This window comes from Eretmochelys imbricata, chromosome 6 (genome assembly GCF_965152235.1).
Source record: "Eretmochelys imbricata isolate rEreImb1 chromosome 6, rEreImb1.hap1, whole genome shotgun sequence".
Taxonomy (NCBI): domain Eukaryota; kingdom Metazoa; phylum Chordata; order Testudines; family Cheloniidae; genus Eretmochelys; species Eretmochelys imbricata.
This window is the reverse complement of record NC_135577.1, coordinates 4,125,660-4,150,932: the sequence shown is the minus strand read 5'-3', so window position 1 is coordinate 4,150,932 and position 25,273 is coordinate 4,125,660. Positions and strand designations below refer to the sequence as shown.

Here is a 25,273-nt window from a genome sequence, read left to right as displayed (position 1 = left end):
CCCCCCCCCCCGCATCCCTCCATCCCCCTACACACCCCGCAGACCCTGTCTCTCTCCCGCCCACCCCATACGCCCCCCTCTCTCGCGCCATACAGCCCCCCATCTTCATACACCCCCCTCTCTCTGTATATATATATATATATAGCTCCGTACATCTCACACTCTGCCCCCCACAAACCCCTTCTCCCACACACACCCCTCTCTCTCTATATATATAGCTCCTTACAGCTCACGCTCTGCCCCCCACAAACCCCTTCTCCCACACACCCCCCTCTCTCTATATATATATGGCTCTGTACATCTCACACTTTGCTCCCCACAAACCCCTTCTCCCACACCCCCCTCTCTCTCTATATATATATAGCTCTGTACATATATATAGAAGTACATCTAAGGCTCTGCCCCCCACTAACCCCTTCTCCCATACATCCCGCCCTCTATATAGCTCCATACATCTCATGCTTTCCCCCCCACAAACCCCTTCTCCCATACACCCCCCGCATATATATATATAGCTCCATACATCTCACTCTCTGCCCGCCACAAACCCCTTCTCCCATACACATCTCTCTCTTTCTACCTCTCTCCATATCTCCATCCCCAGATCTTATTATGCTGGGCTATCTCTATATCCTATCCCAACGCCAGAGTCTAGCTCCTCTGGCTTGAAAAACGCGGTCCATTTGACCCAGAATCAATAAAGGAAGGTAAATCTGGTACATGAAATTGAAATGAATTTGGCAATTCCTGTGGTGGCGAACAGGAAAATTGGTTGGATATTTAAGGGCTAGTCACACAATGAAAAACAAAGAGTGGGCAATCATTTTTTTCCACTAATTGATGGGGGATAAATTAGCCAGCTAGTTTTTTTAGTGAATATTATCCAGTCGGCTCTAATTATTATTATTATCATCACTATTATTTGCATTACAGTAACACCTAGAAGCCTCAACTGAGAACGTGGCACCATGGTACAGGACACTGTACATGCATATAGTAAAAGAACTTGCTGTCTAAAGCCTAGCCTACATACAGATTTTGTACTGATGTAACTATTGTGGTTTGTAGTGTGATTTTTTTTTTCACTGAAATAATTATATCCGTATACCCTCTAGGATAAATGAAGTTATACCAATATTAAAGTCCTTATTCTGGTGGAGCTTGTTTCCTTTCTTGTACAGCTTTCGATGGATGTTGATTTCACCTATTTTCTTCCCCACAAGCAGGATTTCCAATCCTCGAACATCCTGTGATCTCCTGGATGGAGCAAGAGGAAGAGCCGTGCATCCTGGATCTCCAGGGCTCCGAAGAAAGGGAGACCCAGAGAGAGACACACACAGGTGAGGAATGAGTGACATTGGCTCAGAGACTGTCCAGGAGTGAAGAGGAAAGCTGGGATCCCTGCAAAGCCACTGGGTGCCTCCCTGGTTCTGTTTTTTTCTCATCTCATCTCACTGAGTATCACCCAAGCAGGTGTCCTAGCCTCCTGGCACTCACAGCATAGGCCCCTTTATATTACTTTGCCATGGCGTCCATGCATTGACACAAAATCATGCTTCAGGTTCCAATTTTTTTTGGTCACTCGTACAGTTGCAAAGAAATTCTTAAAAACAAACCCCGTTGTACTGATGCGGTGATGTCTACCTGACCCTGTCGACAACGTGAAACAACTGTGTGTTTGTGAATTGCCCCATTCATTACAAAGGGGCATTGACTCTGAAACCTAACAATGGCAATTTAACTATTCAGACTGTTCACCATTTCACTGCTGATCATTTTAACAGAAACATCCAGCTAGTGTTCTTATTGCACTGACTGTCCAAAAGCTGCAGCTGCCTTTACCCACCGACCGTAGCCTGCAATCTTACTTCCCACACTGAAAAAAGTGGAATTAAACAAACAACTCAGGGGGATGAGATTATTTCTTTTCATAGCTAATACATTTTTTTTAAAGTCCTTTTACAATTAATTAAATTAAGAAAATAAATAATGAATTTTGCATGCACTGGACCGCATGGAGAAGCCTGAGCAGGGCTGAGCTGAGTGGTCCCTGGGATTGGTGGTAAACGCAGTGGCCAGGGGTTTGTTTGGCTAGCTCTGTGAGAGAGAGGTGGAAAGCCAGCTGACAGGGAGAGTAGAAGTTATATGCATGACACTGAACGGACTAGAGGAGCAGACTTGGAAGTAGTGAGCAAGGAAAGTGCCTACTGTTGTTTGTGTTCAGGGAAACAAGACTTCATGTGTATTCTTTGTAAACAAAGTGGATTAAACTAAAGAATATACCTGACTCATATGATCAATTTCTTCTCCTAATGGAAACAACCTGGCAAAACCTTGAATATTGTCTATCTGGTCAGGCCAAAGGGGCCACACAGGTGTGAATGGATGAATTTTCCAGGAGAGAAATTGTGAGTTGTATTCCTGTTAAAACAAGATGGAACAGATAATGGAGGTGCTTGCAGAAATCAAAAATGTCTAGAAGGAATTAAAACAAGACCTAAAACAGGAGCTGGAGACTTCTCAGAAGAAATTGAAGCAATATCTAGAGGTTTCCCAGAAAGGACTGAGAAATGACCTGCATTCGAAGATAGTATCTTTGTTGGTACAGCAGTTACAACACGTTCGAGCAGATTTCAAAGCCCAGCAACCAAACATCCACTCCAGACTGGCAAGACAGATCAGTGAGGTGATCAGCAAACTGACTATCATAAACCAAAAGGTTTTTCAGGAAATAGAGGAGACCAAGGAAGTTACAGCCAGCTTGGAACATGCTAACAGAGATGAACTACAGCAAGGACTTGAGTGGTCCAGCTCTGATGGTGCGGCAGAACTTACCCCAGAGAAGAGCCTGAGTTATCCAGATTTGGTACAAGCCCTTGGTATGCAGTTTGGGGCTAGCCATCGATCTGAGCCGGCCAGGGCATAGCTAAGGGCTAGAAGAAGAGGGAAAGAAGAAACTCCACCTGAACTGACAGAGGACTTGCAGAGATTTGTGTTCCTGGCTTACCCAGATACCAGTGAGGCCTTTCAGGATACATTAGCGATGGACTTGGACTTGCAGATCACGATCAGCAAAAGCAGGCCAAGGATGCTCAGAGAGGCTGTGGAATTTGCCACAGAACTTGAATCTTTCCTTGCAGCAGACCAGGAAGCAGCCACTAGAGCGGAAGATGGAAGATGCTTCCATGAGCTTTGTAAGTACAGCTCTGTGTCTAATGAGCCTGCTGGAACAGAGGATTCTAATCTGGTTCATGACATTTTTGAGTGATTGGAAAAGTTGTTCAATCCAGTTTGTACACCAATGGAAATTGGTAATACTGCAAAAATGAAGGGTAGCAGTTCATTTAAATGCTTGAACTTGTGGAAAAAAAATTACCCACAAAAAGAAGTGTTATAAATTTAAGGCAAGATGGAACTGAGCATCCCAAGCACTTAGTGAAAGTCCATCATCCAAATTGGGAAACTGGAAGCACCAAGATGAAGGGGCAATGCTTGGAACTACAAGGATCAGCTCCAGAGTGTGTGCTAAGATTTGGGCAGTTAAACAACAATAATGGGAGTATGAACGTGTGATATAATCCTATTACATATTTGTATGAATATGTAATAAGACCTGTGAAATGCATAAGAATAATGGATATTGGCTCAAAGATAACAGTTGTTAGACCAGACGTGTTAACCATGTTACGGAATATAGGATCCAAAACTGAACCAGCTACGTGGTCCAAAATGGAGACAGAGACTGGGGAACATGCACCAGTCCAAAAGTAGGGAAAACTGGGTTTGAAAACTGGACCTTGGGAATTTGAGCAAGAAGTGAATAGCCAATAGAGTGGATAATCTGACAGTTGGTTTGGATTTCATTATGGCTAATTACTATAATAAATACCAGGAAAGCTGTCTTACAAATTCATTCTGTAGAAATTCCCTTGAAAGATGTGGCCCAGGTGAAACAAATTGTTTGTAAGCAACTGGTTTGCTGTGAGCAAATTGTCTTACCTTGAGGGGCTAAAAATCATAATAAGAGCTACATGTGGTGGTAGCTTTCCAGCAAGGGGAAGATAGGGAGTAGTGAGACCTGCTTTGAGACCCAAGGGGAATTCTAGCTGCTATAGTTCTTGTGGAACTGAAGCAGGAATGGATCTCTGTTCATTTGCTGAATGAATGTTTCAGACAAACAGCAAATAGTACAAAAAGGGACCCATGGTGGCAAAATGAGAACATGTAGATCGAGTAAATGCTGGTATAGGAAGAAAGGGGTGAAGGTGAGCTCCCAGAGGCTATGTCTACACTACCGTGGTAAGTCTACCTACACTACGCAACTCCAGCTACGTCCCTTAGGTCAAGTTACCACAGGGTCTACACTGCGGGGGGTCGACAGGAGAAAATCTCCCATCGGATGTTGCCAGGGTAGAGTACAGGAATCGACTGGAGAGCGATCTGTAATTGATTTGGTGGGTCTTTACTAGACCTGCTAAATTGACAGCCGGTGGATCGATCTCGTTGATCCTGGCTCAAGTGTAGACCTTCCCAGAGTTTCTGTTGACCTTGTTCCAATGCAGTGCTGTACATTTTAATGACTAGCAGCAGAATGGTCTAAGAGACTTTCTGGTTAGGAATCAAATTGTTCTGATTCTACAAAGATATAGATTGTACTGCCTTGGTCCACCACAAGATTGACATTTAACAGCTACCTAACCACTTACCAGAAACAAAAAGGGAAGAGGTTTTAAAAGCCACTGAAGAAATGTATCAGGAAGACATAACTGAGCCTTCAACCAGTTCTTGGGCCTCACCCATAATGCTGGTTAAGAAATAAACATGGCAGCATCAGATTCTGTGTGAACTATAGAAAACCACTTCAAAGGATTCATTAAATAGATGATACCTTGGATGCTGTAGCAGGTTCACTCTGGTTTTCCACAATGATTCTTAAAAGTGGCTGTTGGCAAGTGGAAGTAGGAATGGAATTCACAGCAGGCCAAGGCCTGGGGCAATTTAAAGTGACGGCTTTCAGTGCCCATCTAGATTGATCCCAGGTAGGAGCCTGTCCCATCCTTTCCTTGAGTGACATTGGAGCAGACTCCACAGTCTGCAGGGATGGATTTGAGTCCTGGTTTCCACGCTTACCTACTGTGGTTTAATTCTCTTCTTCTCTCAGCAGGTGACAGGGCGGCAAGTGAGGATGAGGAGACTCCTCAGCAGGAAGTGGAGCCGTGTGGGACAGTCCCGGGGCTTGTTCCAGCCTGCCAGAGCCAGGGTGGACCAGGGAGGCTGCGTGTGAACCCTCCGAAGATGAGGCGTCGCCGGTCTGCGCACCGTGAGAGGGGCTTCATCAACCTGCTGGGCATTCTGGAGCCCCGGCGCCCAGCAGATAAGCCCTACCGGTGCACGGAGTGCGAGAAGAGCTTCAGCCAGAGCTCGAATCTCATCGAGCACCAGCGGATCCACACGGGCGAGCGCCCCTTCACCTGCAGCGAGTGCGAGAAGAGCTTCAGCCGCAGCTCCACCCTCATTGAGCACCAGCGCACCCACACGGGCGAGAAGCCCTACACCTGCCCGGAGTGTCAGCGGAGCTTCAGCCGCAGCTCCACCCTGACCGAGCACCAGCGCACCCACACCGGGGAGACCCCTTTCCACTGCCCCGAGTGCGGCAAGCGCTTCAGCCGCACCTCCAACCTGGTGAAGCACCTGCGCACCCACACGGGCGAGAAACCCTACGGCTGCCGGGAGTGCGGCAAGCGCTTCAGCCTCAGCTCCAACCTCATCAAGCACGAGCGCACCCACACCGGGGAGAAGCCCTTCGCCTGCGGGGAGTGCGGCAAGCGCTTCAAGAAGAAGACCCACCTGGTGTCCCACCACCGCACCCACACCGGGGAGCGGCCCTACGAGTGCACGGAGTGCGGCAAGCGCTTCAGCCAGAGCTCCACCCTCATCGAGCACCAGCGCATCCACACCGGCGAGAAGCCTTTCCGCTGCCCCGACTGCGGGAAGTGCTTCTGCGTCAGCTCCAACCTCATCAAGCATCAGCGCATCCACACTGGGGAGAAGCCCTATGGCTGCAGCGCCTGTGGGAAGAGCTTCCGCTACAAGCCCCAGTTCACCCGCCACCAGAAGCTGCACCAGGGGGAGGGAGAGGAGCCAGTGGCTGTCCTGACCCTGGGGCCGTGGGCTGCGGCAGCCCCACTCATACAGATCACGGAGACTGTTTAAAGCAGGCAAGCGCCCACCCCGGGGATGAGGGAGATCAGGGACTAGAGCTAGCGTGTGGTTGAGCTCTGTTGGGTCGAGCGCTGAGCTGGAATTGACGTGTGTTTCTCTGAGCTGTTCGGCCCAGCTCTGATTCACTTGCAGCTGGAGTTTCTCTGATTCCTGTTTTAAGAATATGGGAATTCCTGATGGGCGCGTCTAGCTCAGCATTCCACCCCCAACACTCCCTGCCACTCCAGTGCAGACCAACGTGGTATTCCTCCTCCTGCTTTCCTACATCTAATCCTGTATCCCCACTCCTTGCTATTCCACATCAGACTAATGGGCCCATCTAACCTGATATGCCCCCTTCCCTGCTTCTGCAGATCAGATCAATAGGTCTGTCTAGTCCAGTATCCTCCCCCTTTCCTGGTGGATCAAAATAACTGAAAGTTTCCCATTCAGCTCCCTGCTCCCCCAGGTCAGCCCAATGGGACTGTCTAGCCCAATATCCCCCCTACTCCCTGCCATGTTGGGTCAGACTAACGGACGCATCTAGCCCAATGTTTCCCACACTCATCACTGTGGCACCAGTTCAGACTAATGGTCCATCTGGTCCAGTATCCTACCTCCAAGAGTGGCCAATGCTAGATGCTGCAAAGGAAATGTTGAACGCACTTCACTGTGCTGTGTACCACTGAGGGAGAAAGCAGTTCCTTCCGGACTGCAACTGGCTCTCAGTTTCCATGGTGGATCATGAGGGTAAAATGTCCTTGACATTTCAATGTTTATCCTGTCCAGTGTCACTGCAGGTGCTATTCTTATTCCTACAAACATTAAATCCTTTATTTTTTTTTATTTTTTTTATAATTTAGTGAGATACTTTCCTCCATAATATCCTGCTGCAGGGAATTCCACAGGTTAACAATGTCACTTTCTATTGCCATTCCCTGGCAATACAGCGGAGGAAATCCCACAAAGCAGGCTAAGACCATTGGAAGGCTGTTGTTCCTTAGGTCTTGACTACAATTAGCTTGGGGTGTCAGTCTACTCTGTGCTAGCCAGCCACAGACTAGCTGTCCCTGTGGACCCTACTGACACATATTAACAGTTCATTAATGCACTTTGATCTAGTCCAATTTCAAAGAAGACTTTCTGCCAACATTTAGTCTGCAGCAGGCTAGTGTGGAGTCGATTCACAACTCAGCTTGCCACAAACTAAATGTTCGTGTAGACAAACCCTTAGACTGTGAACAGCAAGTCCTAAAGCTGGCAGCCTCAGCTCTTGCAGGATCTGGACTGGCATTTGAGGCCTCATGCCACTGCAAAAGGAGCAAATGTCTGGAAGATCAGAGATTGGGTGGGGAAAAAATCCTGTGAAATGGACATTCTAGTTATTGCAAGAGGTGGGGACCTTGCGTAGGTAGCGTGGCCTGAAGCCATCACCATTTGATGGTGTCAGAGTCCCTTACATGGAACCAGTCGATTGGGTCTCAGTCTTGTTCTTAGCAGGGTGGGTGTGTCTGCCACAAAATCACCATTACATTGGCACTTAACAGCTCCCTTGTTGGCAGTAAGGTTAAAGACTGAAAAGGGGCCAAACTCACCTTTGCCCCTTACAGAGGCGGTATCGCAATATGAGGCGCAAGGGAATTGTGTGTTCCTGTGCTACCCATTCGGGGGGATATGCCAAGAGCTTCGGTCCGGTGCCCTCCATTTCGTCTTGTTTCATCCAAACGTGGGGCTGGAGCAGGATGTGGCCAAGGCTCACAAAGCTGCGGGGAGCGAGGCAGAGGGCAGAAGGAGCATTTCAGATTCCAGCTTGGACTGGGATTCCCAGGACCTCAGGAGAGGCCAGGAGACTCACTGCTTCTCCTGGGAAATTAGATGGAGTGATATGTTAAGACAAGTGTCCTCTTGTCTTCTAGACATCGGCCACTGGGGGAAATAAACCATCTTCCTGTCTCAGATGATTAGACTAGATGACCCTTGTGGTCTCTTCCAACCCTGTGGTTCTATGATTTTATTTTATTTTATTTTTTTTTTTGGACAAACCCACAGGCACCTGCCAAGATGGAGCAAGTATAAAGGTTTTTGCCTGTACACTGCACTAGTTCTGTGTCCCACCAGGCTAAGAACGTGGTGCATGACTAGGCAGAGGATGCTGATGCCGTGTGAGAGCCAAGGGAGCCTGTGAATTACGGGGAGATGGATTTGATCTGGACAGATGTCTCTCTATTTTCCTTTTTTTTTTCTTTCCCTGTAAAGCTTGGAAATTAATCTCTATTTGAATGGGGGGAAGGGTTGTAGTGGGGAGTGCCTGAATGTTGAGGTCACCTATTGGCTCTCTTAGCTGCCTTCCTAAACCTTCAGCCTGTAGGTCACTAATGCAAATCAGCCTAGGACAGTTGCAGTTAGCATGCCAGTGACCCCTGTATGAAACAAGTTTGTTGAGCCTCAGTCTGCTTCCCAGTGGGCGAGCATCCACATCCCTTAATCATCAGCACTAATCCTTAGCCCCAGCAGAAAGGCTGAGGACTGAATGGACCACGGGGACTAAGCTCCTTTCTCTTTCTCCCCTCTTCCCCCCTCAAGACATCCCTTCAGGCAGGGTTGAACCCGTTCTGGGAGTACACAGAGGATCCAGTCTCCAGGGCAGGGTGAGGCACAGCGGGAGGGGCACAGGGTGTGTGTGTTGGGCAAGCTCCATCTCCCACTTCCCAGGCTCCTATGAACGTGCCTAGAGAATCCAGTCTCCCAGGGCACCTTTACCTGGGATTAAATTCACACCCAAATATAAACTCAATATTATTTTTAATAAAGCAAAATGTAAACTAGGGATAATTCAAAGAGGTTGCTTCCGACAAGAGTTAGCCCTGTGATTCTGAAGTGATGATCACAGAGGTAGGTAGGTAGATAGACAGGAGGTGACTCTTAGTGTAGGCTTTACTGTATATGGTTTCAAACCCCTGTATTAAGAGGGATTACTATATTAGACTCTTCATGGTTATAAAGACAACGTTCTTAGGCGCTTGATTGTGGTGTTACATTGCCATATAGACTAGTTCTCATGTGTTTTAACAGCCCTACTTTGAGATAATGTTAGAGCTGAGATTTTAATTCTCGCACAGAAGCCAGGTTGACATTCAAAAGCAAAGTTTTTGATCCTGAATATTAACTCTACTCATTATGAATAGACACTAGAATAGGGTCCTTCCGTTAACATGTTGAAAAGAGAGGTGGTCTGAGCAGAGGACTGGATATCATGATTCCTGGGTTCTGATCGCAGCTCGATGAGAGGTGTGGGATCTAGTGGTTACAGTGGGGGGAGGAGGGAGAATTGGAAATCAGGATCCCTGGATTCAATTCCCGGCTTTCGCAGGGAGTGGTGACTAGAATTGGAAGGGTGAGGGGAAGATGGGAATTCAGGCCCCGCAGATTCTATTTCCAGCTCTGGGAAGGGAATAGAGTCTGGTGGTTAGAGCTAGGCGGTAGCAGGATAAAGATTCCTATGTTGTATTTCCAGTTTTGTTATTTACCTGCAGTGTGATTTCAGAGGACTTATCTCAACTAAGTTATTCCTGATTTACACTTGTGTAAGTGAGAGCAGAATCAGACGTGGAGACCTTGAGATTTGATCCATGCAATGCACAGTTCTTTATATTTCATTCTCAAATCACAGGAACATCCAGTTCCTCACTAAATATTCTGGGTAGTACAGTCCAACACGCATTTCCTAAACTAAAGAGTACTGTAAATAGACCTACGATTAGAGGACATTCCAAACACTACATGGACAAATTGCTACATTACTTAGGGTCTATAGGCAGTGACGCAAATGGCAACCTGATATTAAATGGCATCGCATATCCATTGTGGTAGTGATTTAGCACATAGTATCATTTAGCAGAATGCCATGGGAAATGACCCAGTGTTGAATGATTATGTAATAAAGGATCACATTGTTTAATTTGATAATAGGGAGCTCTTACCTGACCACATAAATCTGGGTCATTCTGTCCAATTCTGTTTTGTAAATTTAAATGTAACAGATTTTCTTTTTGTGAATTTTAATGTAAACTATGCTGACTTCTTGTTGGCTAGCCAGATTGCACATGCAGTACTGCCAACCCTATGTGTTCAAAGTCCATGAATCAGTGTCCTCCCTCCCCCCATCCCCCAAAAGATGGGCTTTAAAAATCATGACTTTTTTAAAACATGAAAAATTTGTGGTTCGTTTTCTTTGCTTTCTTTGAGCCTTTAGAGGCCGCCTTTTCACACTTTTCTCTGTAACCACAAGGGCTAGAAACTTATTTTTTGGAATGAAACCTGAGATTTTTCACATAGTCAGATGGGTTCAGGAGTTGAGATGCTAAGGAAAAACAACAAGTATTGTGAGACTTGCAATAAAATCACAAGAAATGACAACACTACATACATGAAACATCCACTATATGAATCTAAAACCAATCTAACTCCAGAACCACTTCAGATGCTTATGATAACAATGCAGGAGATTTAGCTTTAACTGTCAGTACTACTAGGGCTAATCTCTCTGTGCCTTGGCCACTGTAGGACTTCTGTGTCAGAGATGCTCTTGATTCATTAAATCAAATGTTACTGTGTCGTTTTGTTTTGGCAGACGTAACTCAGGTTCTCTGCTCTTGTGTCTGGTTGTTTTGTACTGACTGTATTCCTGCTTAACTCCTACTGTTTTCTTTCTTTGTTGTAAAACATCAGTAGACTGTCACCGAAAATAAATGTGAAAGTCCCTGAAATGTCAGCTTTGTCTTGCAGTGTGTTGTGAAAGTGGCGCACTCTGGGAGGGGAGTGGTTCCTAGTGATTAGAGCTGGGGTGGGCCTGGGAGTCTGGAGTCCTGGGTTCTGTTCTCAGCTCTGGGAGGGGAGCGGGCTCTCTTGGGTTAGAGCAGGGGGGCGGGCTGGGAGCCAGGACTCTTGGGTTCTATTCCAGCTCTGGGAGGGGAGTGAGGTCTGGGGGGTTAAAGCAGTGGGGGCTGGGAGCCAGGACTCCTGGGTTCTCTCCCAGCTCTGGGAGGGGAGCGGGCTCTGGTGGGTTACAGCAGGGCGGGGCTGGGAGCCAGGAGTCCTGCCTAGGTTCTTGTCCCAGCTCTGGGAGGGGAGTGGGAACTCACAACTAAAGAAAAGGGGGGGCTTGGATACATGATTTCCCCTGCCAGCTTTGGGAGGTGGTGATAAGGGGCAAATCATGCTGCCAAGGGTAACAGGGAGGAGGGGACCCTGGGGGGGGAGGAGAATGGTGCATGCTGGGATACCAGCTGACAATGGGGCAACAGCTCATCTTTATTAAGAACAGTGTATCCTGCAGGAACCAAAACACAGGGGCCCTCCAGGCCTGTCTCCTAGCAACAGCTGCTCTCCCCCCGCCCGGTTTCCGCTTCGTCACGTGACCCCGGGGCTATGACATCATCACTGGGCTCCCCCTGGAACGCTGGGCTGAGCCGATGGACGGGTCGCTGCGGGGAGTCCCGGCTGCAGCCTTGACTCGCCCGCTGAGCGGGATTCCCAGAGCCTGCCCCGGTCGCCCCCATGGAGCGCGGGGCTGAGCCGCGCGGCCCGGCTCTGCGGGGCTCTGCGGAAAGGGAGAGCCCAGGTGATGAATCAGTGACACCGGCTCACAGGGTCCGGGGGAGAAGGGAAAAGCTGCGGCCCCAGCAAGGCTTCCCCCACCCCCTTTTTGTCTGGCTCAGGACCTTAGGGTAGGCTCCTGCCTGTCCTGAGGACCCCCGCCGCCCCCCAAACTCAGAGGGGATATTGGGGCAGAACCAGACTCTCCTCTGGGGAAAGGTCTATCAAGGATTTGGTCCCTGTCGATCAGGGTCTTATACCCCTTTGCCATCCCCTTTCTTCCTGGTGCAGGGTAGGAATGCCTTTCCCCAGCTGTTGAGCAGGTTGTGTAGATCATCCTTGAATCAAGGGATCACCGATGATGGTGATGATTTATTAGGTGTATTACGATAGCCCCTATGAGCCCAGTCGTGGATCAGGGTCCCCCCCGGGGCTAGGTGCAGTACATTGTGTATTACAGTGGTGCTTAGGAACCATTGTGCTGGATGCTGTAAAGACACAGAGCAGAGTACCTGCCCCAAAGAGCTGACAATCCAAGCGCTTTGCTGGCTGTCGGAAGACATAATCACAGTGATCCCTTCTATCCTGATAATCTGTTAATCCTTCTTCTGGCAGGTGTTGGGACAGCAAGTTCAGCAGAGCCACGTGGGACGTCCCCCAAGGTCTGTGTCCCGGGGCACCAGCCGAGAGACCCTCCCAGGAGGAGACGGATTAAACACGCTTGCGCCGAGCCGGGCTTCATCAACCTTTTGGGCATCCTGGAACCTCCCCACTCTGCCGCCCGGCGGCCAGCAGACAAGCCCTACCGGTGCACGGAGTGTGAGAAGAGCTTCGGCCAGAGCTCGGTGCTGATCGAGCACATGCGGATCCACACGGGCGAGCGTCCCTTCGTCTGCGGCCAGTGTGGCAAGCGCTTCAGCCAGAGCTCCACGCTGCTGGGCCACCAGCGCACCCACACGGGCGAGAAGCCCTTCACCTGCCCGGAGTGTCAGCGGAGCTTCAGCCGCAGCTCCGCCCTGACCGAGCACCAGCGCACCCACACCGGGGAGACCCCTTTCCACTGCCCCGAGTGCGGCAAGCGCTTCAGCCGCACCTCCAACCTGGTGAAGCACCTGCGCACCCACACGGGCGAGAAACCCTACGGCTGCCGGGAGTGCGGCAAGCGCTTCAGCCTCAGCTCCAACCTCATCAAGCACGAGCGCACCCACACCGGGGAGAAGCCATTCGCCTGCGGGGAGTGCGGCAAGCGCTTCAAGAAGAAGACCCACCTGGTGTCCCACCACCGCACCCACACCGGGGAGCGGCCCTACGAGTGCACGGAGTGCGGCAAGCGCTTCAGCCAGAGCTCCACCCTCATCGAGCACCAGCGCATCCACACCGGCGAGAAGCCTTTCCGCTGCCCCGACTGCGGGCGCGGCTTCTACGTCAACTCCAAGCTGGTCAAACACCGGCGCATCCACACCGGGGAGAAGCCCTATGGCTGCAGCGCCTGTGGGAAGAGCTTCCGCTACAAGCAGCAGTTCACCCGCCATCAGCAGCTGCACCAGGGGGAGGAGCCTGTGGCTGTCCTGACCCTGGGTGGGGTCAACGTCCTCCTGACTTAGAGTAGGGGAATTCCTCGGGCCTCCTGTCTTGGAGCACGGGAATTCCTCCTCTTGATTTCCTGCAGCTCCGGGAGTGGGATCTGGGGCAGGGAGGCTGAGAGTCAGGACTGCCGGGTTCAATCCATGGCTCTGGAAGGGGAGTGGAATTTAGTGGTTAGAGCAGGTGGGGGCAGGACTCCTGGGTTCTCTTCCTGGATCTGGGAGGGGATTGAGTTCTGGGGGTAGGGCAGGTGGGCTGGTATTCAGGACTCGGATTCTACCCAGAGCTCTTGGGGGGGGGGGTCTGGTGGGTTAGCACAGGGGGGCCAAGAGTCAGCACTAATGAGTTCCGTTCCCAGCTGTGGTTGTGTATTTGGGAATTTGTTGGGAAGGAGGTTGCGAGTAGCTGAAAACTGATGTTATGGTGAGCCTTGGTTTAAGCTACCAGGACATCACCAGAGCTAACCTCCAGGTTAGTGGTTCCAATCTAGCTGAGGCAAGGTGCTCCCAGCCTAAGAGATACTAATTCAGTGTGTTGGAACCTTTCCCACAGCAAGACTGCCCTGGGATTCCCCTCCCATCTAGGGCATGGTTGTCACACACCTGTTCATGACTCCCCTGGTTGGGTCAGAGCTCCCAGGCTGGGAGTCTACACACTAGTTATTGTCACACTAGATGAAAGATCTTTAGAGTAGGCTTCACTTTATACAATTGAGAACCCTTCCATTATAGCAACTAACAGACTGTAGACTCTAAACAGTTCCAAAGGGAGTGTTCTCGGTCTCTTGGCTGTGTTATATTGGTTTGTATGCACTAGTTGTGTGTTTGTGTGTATTGGTAAAATACCAACCCTGCACTGATAGGGTGCTAAGGTTGAGACGTATAAATAGTTGCAGGGAGGTCGGGGGGGGGGGGAATTAAAGTCTAAACTTCCCTCCTCAGTATTAACCTCATTGCACCAAGTCATTGTAACGGGGTCCATCCATTGCAGCAGACGAGAGGAGGAGCGTATCTCCATTGGCAAATTGACCGCAGTAGCTCCCTGTGTGGGTTCTCTGTTCTGAGAGAAGAGGGATTTGATTCTAGAGAAAGTGGTCCACTTCAGAAGCTCACTAATTATTCCAGAATAGAGTGGCCATGTGGGGATCTTATTCCACATAGATTCTGGTCAGTTTCCCCATATAGACAAGCCTTAAAAGGAGGATTGGGAGCCAGTATTCCTGGTGTCTCTTCTCCTCTAAGGGTGGAGTGTGTGGTCTAGTTAGAGCAGAGAGGACTGGGAGTCAGGACACCTGGGTTCTATTGCTATCTCTCCTGCTGACCATTAGGGGACAAGTAATTTCCTCGCTCTCAGTTTCCCCACTCTTAAATAGGTAATAACACTACTGACCTGAGTTTTTATTAGTTAATATTTATAAGCACGATAGAAGTATTAGTACTGTAAATAGACCTACCACTAGAGGGCATTCAGTACACTATATGGATGAATTATGATGTTATTTAGGGTCAATAGACAGTGACTCAAATTACTACCTCCTTGCATCTGAGGCTATGATGGAAAAAAGATGCACATCGCTAGTGTTACGTACAGTCCGGTGTTGTCTGGCCGAGTGCTATGCTCAAGTGGGCCATTGTCGAGTGGTCACATAGTAAAGGATCATATTGTTTATTCTAGGAATACTGGGCTATAGCCTTGGATCATCCTAATTCTGTTTTGTGAATTTCAGCCTTGTGGGTTTTAGTTTTGTGAATTTAAATGTAATCCAAACAGATGTTCTCGTCATTGGCCAAACTATACCCATAGCTGTTGGCAACACAAATCAAAGGCCTAAAGACTATGCTTACGGTAATATAAAAGATTCACTGTAACTAGTTCTGATATACTGTTTGCTGGTCCATGGATAGAAGCCAACAATTTTATACACGTACTTGAGTCATTATGTTGGAATAAAGTTTTATTGTGTCCTGTCCTAGATTCTCTCCTCCCTATCTGTGATTGTCTTGTGTTGACTGTACTCCTGATTAACTGATAACGTTTTCATTGACGTAAAACCTCAATAAATCATATATATTTCAAAATCCTTATCGGATTGGGAGTGTGTTTTATAGGCACTTTGGAACGGGAAGAGGGTTGCAGCACAGGAGGCTGGGAATCAGGACTTCTCGGTTCTCTATCCCAGCTCTGGGAGAGGAGTGGGGTCGAGTGGGTTAGAGCAGGGTGGGAGGAGAGCTAGGACTCCTGGGTTCTATGCAGGGGGATGGGGTGACAGGGAGGGGCACAGGCTGGGCAATGGGGAGTGGTGCATGCTGGGACACGGAGGGGCACTGGGACAAGGAGCAATTCATGCTGAGATACTAGGGTGACCAGGTGTCCAGTTTTCGACTGGAACACCCAGTCGAAAAGGGACCCTGGCGGCTCTGGTCAGCACGGAGGTGCTCTGGAGCTAAGGCAGGCGAGTCCCTACCTGTCCGAGCAGCATGCTGCACCCAGGAAGCAGCCAGCAGGTCTGGCGCCTAGGCTGGGGGGGCGGCCGCGGGGCTCTGCGCGCTGCCCCCGCCCCGAGCACCGGCTCCACGCTCCTGTGGGCCGGGAACCATGGCCAGTGGGATCTGGGGGGAAGGGGGGGTGCCTGCGGGCGAGAGCTGCGTGGCACAAAGCCGCCTGCCGCGCCTCCCCCTAAGAGCTGAACCTGCTGGCTGCTTCCAGGGCGCAGCCCGGTCCGCAGGGCCCGGACACGCGGGAAGCCTGCCTTAGCCCCCTCCTTGCACTGCTGACAGGAGTGGCCGCAGGTAGGCCTGTGCCCCCACCCTGTGCCCCCTCAGCCCCCCATTTCCGGCCCCACCCCGGAGCCCGCACCCCCGCCCGCACCCCAACCCCCTGCCCCAGCCCGGGGAGGGAGAGCGAGCCACCGAGGGGGGGGAATGCAGTGAGTGGGGGCGGGGCCGCGGGGGTTCAATTTTGTGGGATTAGAAAGTTGGCAACCCCTGGGGGGGCGGGGGGGCGGTGAACACTGGGAAACTGGGGCGCACGGAGATGGGGCGAGGAGGAAAGGTGCATGCTGGGATACTGGGGGACGTAGGGATATTGGGGGGTGGGGCGCGGTGTACGCAGGGACACGGGGGCGAGGGATGGGGCGCGGTGCATGCTGGGAAACTGGGGGCCGCAGGGATACGGCGGCGGGGACGCGGGGCATGATGGGATACTAGGGCGCCTCCCAGGCCCTTCGCTCTCCCCTCGGCGGCCGCGGTCACGTGATGCGGGCGAAACGTCACCTCCGGGCGCCCGCCACGCGCAGGCTGCGGGGGGGGGCGGTTTGTTGTCCCAAGTCACTTCCGGTGACGCAGTTCCGGCCTGTCATGGCGGCGGAGCAGGGCGGGGCAGGTGGCGGGAGCCCCCCCGGGCTGGACCCGCTGCGCGGGGCGGGCGGCGAGGAGGAGCGGGAGGCCGACGGGCGCGGAGCGGCCCGGCCCAGGCCCCGGCCCCCGAGCCCGGGGCCGCTCCGCGAGGCCGAGGTCACCGTGGAGATCGGGGAGACCTACCTGTGCCGGCGGGCGGACGGGACATGGCGTGAGAGACCCGCCCCGCGGCCCCCCCCCCGACCCCGCCCCTCGCGATTCCCCCCCCCGCGGCCCCCCCGATCCCCCTTCACGATTCCCCCCCCCGCGACCCCCCCCGACCCCGCCCCTCGCGATTCCCCCCCCCCCGCGGCGCGACCCCCCCAGGCCCCGCCCCTCCGGACCCCCCCGACCCCGCCCCTCGCAGTCCCCCCCCCCAAACCCTGCCCCTCACAATCCCCCCAAACCCCGACCCTCGCCCTGTCCCCCCTCCCCTCAGCACCACTCCATGGCCCCTGCTGTGAGCCCCTCCAGCCCTCCCCCGCCATCCTCTAGCTCTCCCCATCCCTGTGCTGGTGCACAGAGGGGACCTGGGGTGAGAGACCTGCCCCTCTTGTGATACTTCTCGCTGATCTCTCTGTTCCCCAGGGCCACCGGCCATCAGACCTCCCCTGCCCCTGTACCCAGCCATGTGCCCACAGGACCTGGCATAAGGCCTTCCCCTCGCAATATGTCCCAGCCCACCCCTGTTTCACTACACCTGTATAAACGGATATTAAGCGTCCCCTGTTTCAAGCAGTCGTGAGATTTAGGGCATGCCTGCACAGAGATTTCATGGGGAAGCTATTGCAAAATAAGCCAGAGTGTAAATTTAAAGCGCAGCAATTATTCCCTACTAGCTCCATGGGTGGACGCTCTTGTTCCGCACTAAGAATGCTCTTCCCCCCGCCAGGGGGGCATGCCCTGAGTAGAGTGCTTGGTTACCCTTCAGCGGAACGGGGTTATCATTTTCAAGGACATACATCATTGCGCCTAACCGGTTCCTGCTCTCCACAAGCACCTAGGCTGGCGCTAACCTGGTGATTGCCTTGCAGACTCGGCCGAGGTCATCCAGTCACGACTCAACGAGCAGGAGGCTCGGGAGGAATACTACGTGCACTATGTCGGATGTGAGTTCAGCCCTGAGTTTTCTGTTCCTGGGGGGAGGGCTTAATGTAGGTGGCTATTTATTAGGCGCACTACGGTAGTGCCTAGGATTGTGGCGGTGTTAATTCCTTTCCCACCGTAGTTTATGTTCAGTAACTGCCTCATTTTCACCTTTAAAATGAGTCTCTCACCCATACCCCCAAATTGAAGGAGAATTAGCCTGCAGAACTCCCCGTTGCAGGATTTTCTTCTGTAGCATCTGAGATCTAAGGGTATGTCTACGCTGCCTGGCTTTGGGAGGGGTGTGGTTTCCAGAGGGCTAAAACACCTGGGGGTCAGGACTGCTTGGTTCCAGTGACCAGCTGTTGAGTGTTTGGGGACGTGGTGAAAAAGTCACTCTGCACCGTGAGGCTGGATAGACTTGTTCAAGGTTCCATCCTGTCCCCTTGCCCAACCCTAACCACAGTCAACCGGCGTCTGGATGAGTGGGTAGATAAGAACCGGCTGGCCCTCACCAAGACAGTCAAAGATGCGGTGCAGAAAAACACAGACCAGTACATGAACGAGCTGTCAGAGCAACCCGAGCGTAAGATCACCCGCAACCAGAAGCGCAAACATGACGAGATCAACCATGTTCAGAAGGTAAGTACATCAGGGGGTGCTGTGTGGCAGGGATCGGGGTTGGGGGGGCTCAGTAAGGAGTGCTCTCCTCTTGCAGTCAGTCCTGGACCCTGTGCAGTGCTAGGGGTGGAAGATTCAGTGAGGATTCAACTAAAGTCTGTGCTACAGCATAGAAGTTACCTGATATTCTGCTGTTTTCCCACAGACGTATGCAGAGATGGATCCTACCACAGCTGCCCTGGAGAAGGAGCATGAGGCGGTGAGTGCCCCTGGGGCAATGGCATGGCCTGGCATCTAAATGGACAGGACCCTGGCTCCTTGCTCTGATCACTAACCTGGAGTGTCCTCCCTCCCTCTCCCCAATCCCAGATCACCAAGGTGAAATACGTAGATAAGATCCACATCGGCCACTATGAGATCGACGCCTGGTATTTCTCACCCTTCCCGGAGGATTATGGGAAGCAGCCCAAACTGTGGATCTGCGAGTACTGCCTGAAATACATGAAGTTCGAGAAGAGCTACAGGTACCACCTAGTAAGTAAGGACCAAGTCGCAGTATTGTCGGAGGGGGGGAGCCCAGGGCTGTGGGCCGGAGTTGAGGGGCAATGGTGTATCTGTTCGGGGAGAGGGGCAGCCGAGGGCTGGGGAGAGTGGGGGCAGGGTTTGGGTGGGGGAACTAACCCAGGGCTGGCATAGCAGGGGGCTGTGTGTGGGGACTGAGGGGCACCGGCAGCACTGTGTTGGCTTGGCCAGCGTCTGAGAGTTTCTCCATCTCAGGGCCAGTGCCAGTGGAGGCAGCCCCCGGGGAAGGAGATCTACAGGAAGAACAACATCTCTGTCTATGAAGTGGATGGCAAAGATCACAAGGTGAGGCAGTGCTGCTGGCCGTCCCATGTGTGGCCACTGGGGAATTCCCTGCTACCACGGGACCTTTGTCCTTCTCCGAGGAACCCAGTACGTCTGTCCAAACAAAGGCTGCAGGGCTATAGATCAGAACTCCCCATCTGGGCCTGTCTAGCCTGTCCCCACCCGGGGCAGGAGCACCCCTGACATTCGGTTCCCCAGCAGAGATGCAGTCTCTCCGGCAGGGCCCACCTGAACCCATCCCACCCAGGACAGGATCATCCCCAGCGGTCTGCTCCCCAGGGCTCCCCCGTTCTGGGCTCCCACTCCTTCCCTGTGGCTCACTGTTTGTCCTTGGTGCCCCAAGCTGGGCAAGTCCTGTGCTGTCTGATGATTGCTTTTCTCGTCCGTGCTCAGATTTACTGCCAGAACCTGTGTCTCCTGGCCAAGCTCTTCCTAGACCACAAGACCCTCTACTTTGATGTTGAGCCCTTTGTCTTCTACATCCTCACCGAGGTCGACAGGCAGGGCGCCCACATCGTCGGCTATTTCTCCAAGGTAACAGCCTGGAGCCCATGCTGAGAGGCCAGCATAGAGCATGGGAGCTGGGTTCTTCCTGTTTTCTTTCCCCAGCTCTGGGAGGGAAGTGGGGTCTAGTGGGTTAGAGCAGGGGGGCTGGGAGCCAGGACTCCTGGGTTCTATCCCCAGTTCTGGGATGGGAGTCAAGCGGATTGGGAATCGGAACAACCTTTTGTCAGTTTGCACCAGTCCTCCCCCATTCTGCAGCGATTTTGGACAGATCTGAGTCATCTCTGAGCCCAGATGTGGAAAACTGTTTTCCCCCTCCTGTGCCAGTCTGTGCCCAGCCCCTCTCCACCTCGGTACGCTGCCCTGTCCTCCCCCACTCCTAGGAGCTCCGTTGTGGCTCTGCGGTAACCCTGTGTCTGTGCATTCTTTGTGCTCAGGAGAAGGAGTCTCCAGACGGGAACAACGTGGCCTGTATCCTCACCTTGCCCCCCTACCAAAGACGGGGCTATGGCAAGTTTCTCATCGCTTTCAGTGAGTAGCCCTGGTGTCTGCCTTTGTTGTGCTGTCGGCCATGTGTGCAATGAGTTGGTACGTTCTCGAATGGGAGTAACTGGCTTCCCTTTTGGGCAGCCAGGAAGTGAACTCCCTGCTGCCCCCTATAGGAGATCCCAGAAGCACAGGGTGAGGATGATTTCTGTCCTGAGACACCCCTCTCCCCCCAACCTCATTGCACTCACACAGTTCCTGGAGGGGAATGGGGTAGGGTCCCTGCATGCCAAGGCTGGGGGCTCTGATCTCTCCCCACCCCCTTCTCCATGCCCATAGGCTACGAGCTGTCTAAGCTGGAAAGCACAGTGGGCTCCCCAGAGAAGCCCCTCTCGGACCTGGGCAAGCTGAGCTACCGGAGCTACTGGTCCTGGGTGCTGCTGGAGATCCTGAGGGACTTCCGAGGGACCCTGTCCATCAAAGACCTCAGGTGAGCGAGGGAGCGGGGCAGGGGGGCAGACTGCACCAGGGACTCGGATTGGAGAGCACGCCCCGTTGAGCCCTTTAGTGCTGCATTGGGGCCAGCCCTGACTGAGCGGGGAGAGCGCCCCCTGCTGAACCCCGCCCCACTCTCTGCAGCGCAGTACAGCGCCCCCTAGCGCTGCACTGGGGCCCGCTCTGCCTGCAAGGGGCTCGTACCCCTGACTGAGCCCCACACCCGCAGTTGTGTTCTCCCATCCAAGCCTTGAACCAGCCCTCCCTGTTAGCACTCAGCCCCACCCTGGTACCACAGCTGCTGCCGACGCCTCTGCCCCCCCTTTCTTGTGCAGCCAGATGACCAGCATCACTCAGAACGACATCATCAGCACGCTGCAGTCCCTCAACATGGTGAAGTATTGGAAGGGGCAACATGTCATCTGCGTCACGCCCAAGCTGGTGGAAGAGCATCTGAAGAGCGCCCAGTACAAGAAGCCTCCCATCACAGGTACTGGGTGGGGAATGGGACATGGGGCCTCTCCCCTCTGGGGGGCGCTGGCTCTGATCCCACCCGAGGGTGGGCGACTGGCTGGGGAGTGGGACAAGGAGCTTTCCCCCAGTAGGGGGCACCAGCTCTGATGCGGCCCTAAGCTTGGGGGGGACTGGCTGGCTCTTGGGGGTGGGGAATGGGACATAGGGCTTTTTCCCCTGGAGGGAACATTGCCCCCTTTGGAAAGGCTGTTGAGGTCCCTGGCATGTTTCTACTCTGCGTGCGGTGGCCCAGAGAGCAGCAAAGCAGCATTAAACCCAGGGTTGTGAGCTCAATCCTTGAGGGGGCAACTTAGGGATCTGGGGCAAAAATTGGGGATTGGTCCTGCTTTGAGCAGGGGGTTGGATGACCTCCTAAAGTTCCTTCCAACACTGAGATTCTATGATTCTAAAGAATCTCATAAGTTCATACTCATCTCCACACAAACCAGTCCTTAAGCCCAAACACAATGCAGCCCTGTTAGAGGCCAGGGTATACACACCCCACTGAACATTCCTTGGCTGCGTTCAGGTTTCGGGCTTTTCTTGAAGCAGAACATTGTTTTCCCAAGGGCAGGTGACAGGCACATCGGGTTATGTAACCAGAGGCTGGGAAAACGGCACTCTCAGCAAGCCAGCTCTCCACTTCCCTCTCTCCCAGGGAAAGCTCCAAGCTCTTCACCGGCTGCAAATGCAGGGATCGCACACCCTTTACTGAAGTGCGACCACTCTGGGGTGGGACTTGCTGGCTAACAGCAACGCTGCACAGCTCACCCAGCTACCTCTGGGCTTGAAATGACAAAGTGGGATTGAAGGAGGAAGAAGAGGATGAATTTTGCTTGGAAACTGGACAAGAGACACTGATTATCCTGGAATCCCCTAATGCCATTGAAGAGTTGTGGAGCGGCTGTTAAACAGCTGCCACACCAGAGATGGCTGCATTTCAGTGCCGGGTGAACCATGCCCCTGCAGTGTTGCTGTTACCCAGCTGCCTCACCGCAGAGCTCAGATCTGGGTGCGTGCTTCCACTGTGTTCTAACATCGACTGCTTTCCCACGGGTGCAGTTTGCTTCCCTGTGGTAACTGGCTGAGGGTTTGTATAGAGAATATTTTTTGGGGTTCTTTATAAAATCACTGGAATAAACCTCTACTTGAAGTGCATTGATACAGCAGCCTTAATGAGAGTCCACCACTTCCCTGTAGCAGCCTTTAAAGAGCCAAAAAAGAATGGAGGGCTGGAGAAAGTGAGAGGCGTAAGGAGCGTGATCTCTTTAGCTTATCGAAAGAAGACCGAGCGGTGATTTGATCCTGGTGTAAAAGTACCTCCCTGGGGAGAAAATGCCGGGTGCTTACAGGCTCGTTAATCTAGTGGAGAAAGGCAGAACAAGAACCAAGGGCTGCAAGTTAAAACCAGACACATTCCAATTTGAAATAAGGAACCAGTTTTTAACAGTGCAGATATGAACTTTTGGAACCAACTTACACTGAGAATGGACCATCCTGATCTAGTCTGACCTGCAAATCGCAGACCACAGAACCTCGCCCACCCGCTCCTATAATAGCTCCCTAACCTCTGGTTGAGTTACGGAAGTCTTCAAATCGGGATTTAAAGATTTCAAGTGACAGAGAATCCACCATTGACACTAGTTTAAACCAGCAAGTGACCTGTGCCCCAAGCTGCAGAGGAAGGTGAAAAACCCCAGGTCTCTGCCAATCTGACCTGGGGGGAAATTCCTTCCCGACCCCAAATATGATGATCCCTTAGATCCTGAGCATGTGAGTGAGACCCACCAGGCAGAAAGAATTATCTGTAGTAACTCAGAGACCTCCCCATGTAGTGTCCTGTCACTGGCCATTGGGGATATTTGCTGGTAGCAGTTGCGGATCGGCTACATGCAGGCAGTGTCATGCCATCCCCTCCATAAACTCCCTAGGGCAATGGTGAAATGTCTGTTCCTTAATGGCTTCCAGTCCACACTAGGGGCTTTTCTTGAGGGTGCTTTAGTTGCTGGGTTTGACACAGGAGTGGGTAACAGGCTGAGAGTTGCTGGCTGGTGCTTGAGTGGAGATCGGACGGGCCCTTCTGGCCTGAAAGCAATGGAGGGTGGGGATGTTCATAGATTCTGGCAAACTCACCCCCTCCGCTTTTTCCCTCCTCAGTGGATTCCATCTGTCTCAAGTGGGCACCCCCTAAACACAAGCAGGCCAAGATCTCCAAGAAGTGAAGGAACGGTGGGACACAGGAGTCCAAATGACCCCTCAGTCACATGAGGATCTGGTCTGCACCCCGCCTGACCACAGAGCACCGGAGCAAACAACCAGCTGGAAGGGCTGGACGTTGTTCATTAGGCCAGTGGCGATTGAGCAGGGCTGGTGTCCTGTCCTGTCGCATCTCATTTCCCTTGAGCGTTGCATGGCAGAATAGGCCCACGGCTGAGCTTTGCCCTCCCGAACAGCACTAGTAAAGGGGGTTCCTCGCACCACTGCCAGTGTCTGCTGCCCTGCTAGTCAGTTGCGTGCTGCACCCTGGTCAATATCACCTCGGTGGACTGGCTAATTTGTCTGGGGTGTGGGCTGCTGGGCAGCCAGCAGTTGAGTCTGGGGCAGGAGGAGGTACTCAGCTGGCAGGGGAGGGGGAAGAGATGCCCAGGGCTGCTAATGGCAGGATGGCACTGCGTGTTCTCTGCTGGGCAAACACTCCCTGTCCAGTTGATCCCCTGGGCTTGCAAGATAGGGAAGCGGCACTGGGGGAAGGTACTGGGACAGCTGCACCAGGAGGCTGGAACAGGGCAGGGGCACTGTGAGAGTCCCTTCTAACGTACATTTAGCTCTGCCACCGTGCACCTCCTGCCCTGAGCCGGGGTCTCGGGGAGGGGGGGAGCAGAATGCCATAGCCCTGACTTACCAACCCACACACATATGCCACCGATGTGCCCCAGCTGCTGCAGGCAAAGCCCACTCTGGCCATGACGATGCCCCTTCTGCTAGGCCTCCTTGATGTGGGTATCTCCCCACTAGGATCTCAGCTGGGTCCCTTCCGGAACCTTTCACGCCCCAGCTGCCACCCTGCTGCTGGGGTTCTTCCCCCCGACGTGCCCCTTTGGCCTGCACTCCTTAGGCCAGGATTCCCTTCACCATCCAGTGCCCACCTGCCCCTCCTGCTACTGGCATCTCTGTCCCAGTTCTCTTGTCCCCTCTCCTCCACTGCTGGGATCCCTCCCTGATCTCCCATTCCAGAGATCCTGGGATCCCCACAAGGGACTGGAGGAATGTCTGCTGAGTTTGGCTGGTCTCAAGTCAGTTCTTGAACCCCCACCCCCACAAAGCCAAGCTCTGCATGGGGCAGATGTGTATGGGATTCTCCCAGGGCTGGGACACCCCAGTCTAAGGATACACAGAGGATACTGTCTCAGGCCTCTTCCCTCAGCACCAATCTCGCACTCCTCCAATTCTGAGGCTGGCGCCACCAGCTGGAGGTGCAAGTAAGCGTTGCTGCCGGGAGGCTGGAGCGTGGGGGAACGGTTGGCGCCGACAGCCCCCAAGCCAGTCCCCACAGCTTCCCTGCACTCTTACTCGCTGCCTACAGGTGTATTTTTTTCTGTTTTAAGAAGTGTATTTTTCATAAATAAAAAGGAAAAGTGTGAACAACCCATGTCTGTCAGGAAGTCTGCCTGGGAATGGTCACACACAGGGTATGGTGCACAGTTTAGCAGGATTGCCCTGGGGTGGGGAATCCTGGCAGGTGCACAGTGTGGGGAGAACAAGCTTGGAGGGGGATCAGGGAGGGATCCTAGCACTGGGGCACACAGGCTGGGCTAGGGATCCAGGCAGGTGGGAAGCACAGGCTTGAAGGGATCCTGGCAGTGAGGGAGGCCAAACAGAAATTAATTCCGGGCTGTATTCAGCCTCCCTATCTCTGTCCCAGCCAC

General features: G+C 52.7%; 2 protein-coding genes across 2 annotated transcripts; both read left to right on the top strand.

Annotated features, from left to right (window-relative positions):
* Positions 1-1,287: 1,287 nt before the first annotated feature.
* LOC144266957 (uncharacterized) lies at positions 1,288-13,575 on the top strand. The gene is made up of 4 exons (XM_077820553.1): positions 1,288-1,340; positions 2,225-3,194; positions 5,162-6,144; positions 12,597-13,575. Exons 2-4 carry the CDS (start codon positions 3,044-3,046, stop codon positions 13,398-13,400), a joined length of 1,938 nt encoding a protein of 645 aa, XP_077676679.1. The 5' UTR covers positions 1,288-1,340; positions 2,225-3,043; the 3' UTR covers positions 13,401-13,575.
* Positions 13,576-16,736: 3,161 nt separating this feature from the next.
* Positions 16,737-24,994, top strand: KAT8 (lysine acetyltransferase 8). The gene is made up of 11 exons (XM_077820547.1): positions 16,737-16,947; positions 17,810-17,884; positions 18,328-18,503; positions 18,688-18,741; positions 18,852-19,016; positions 19,260-19,349; positions 19,743-19,883; positions 20,291-20,384; positions 20,679-20,829; positions 21,170-21,324; positions 23,505-24,994. Exons 1-11 carry the CDS (start codon positions 16,737-16,739, stop codon positions 23,567-23,569), a joined length of 1,377 nt encoding a protein of 458 aa, XP_077676673.1. The 3' UTR covers positions 23,570-24,994.
* Positions 24,995-25,273: the final 279 nt, after the last annotated feature.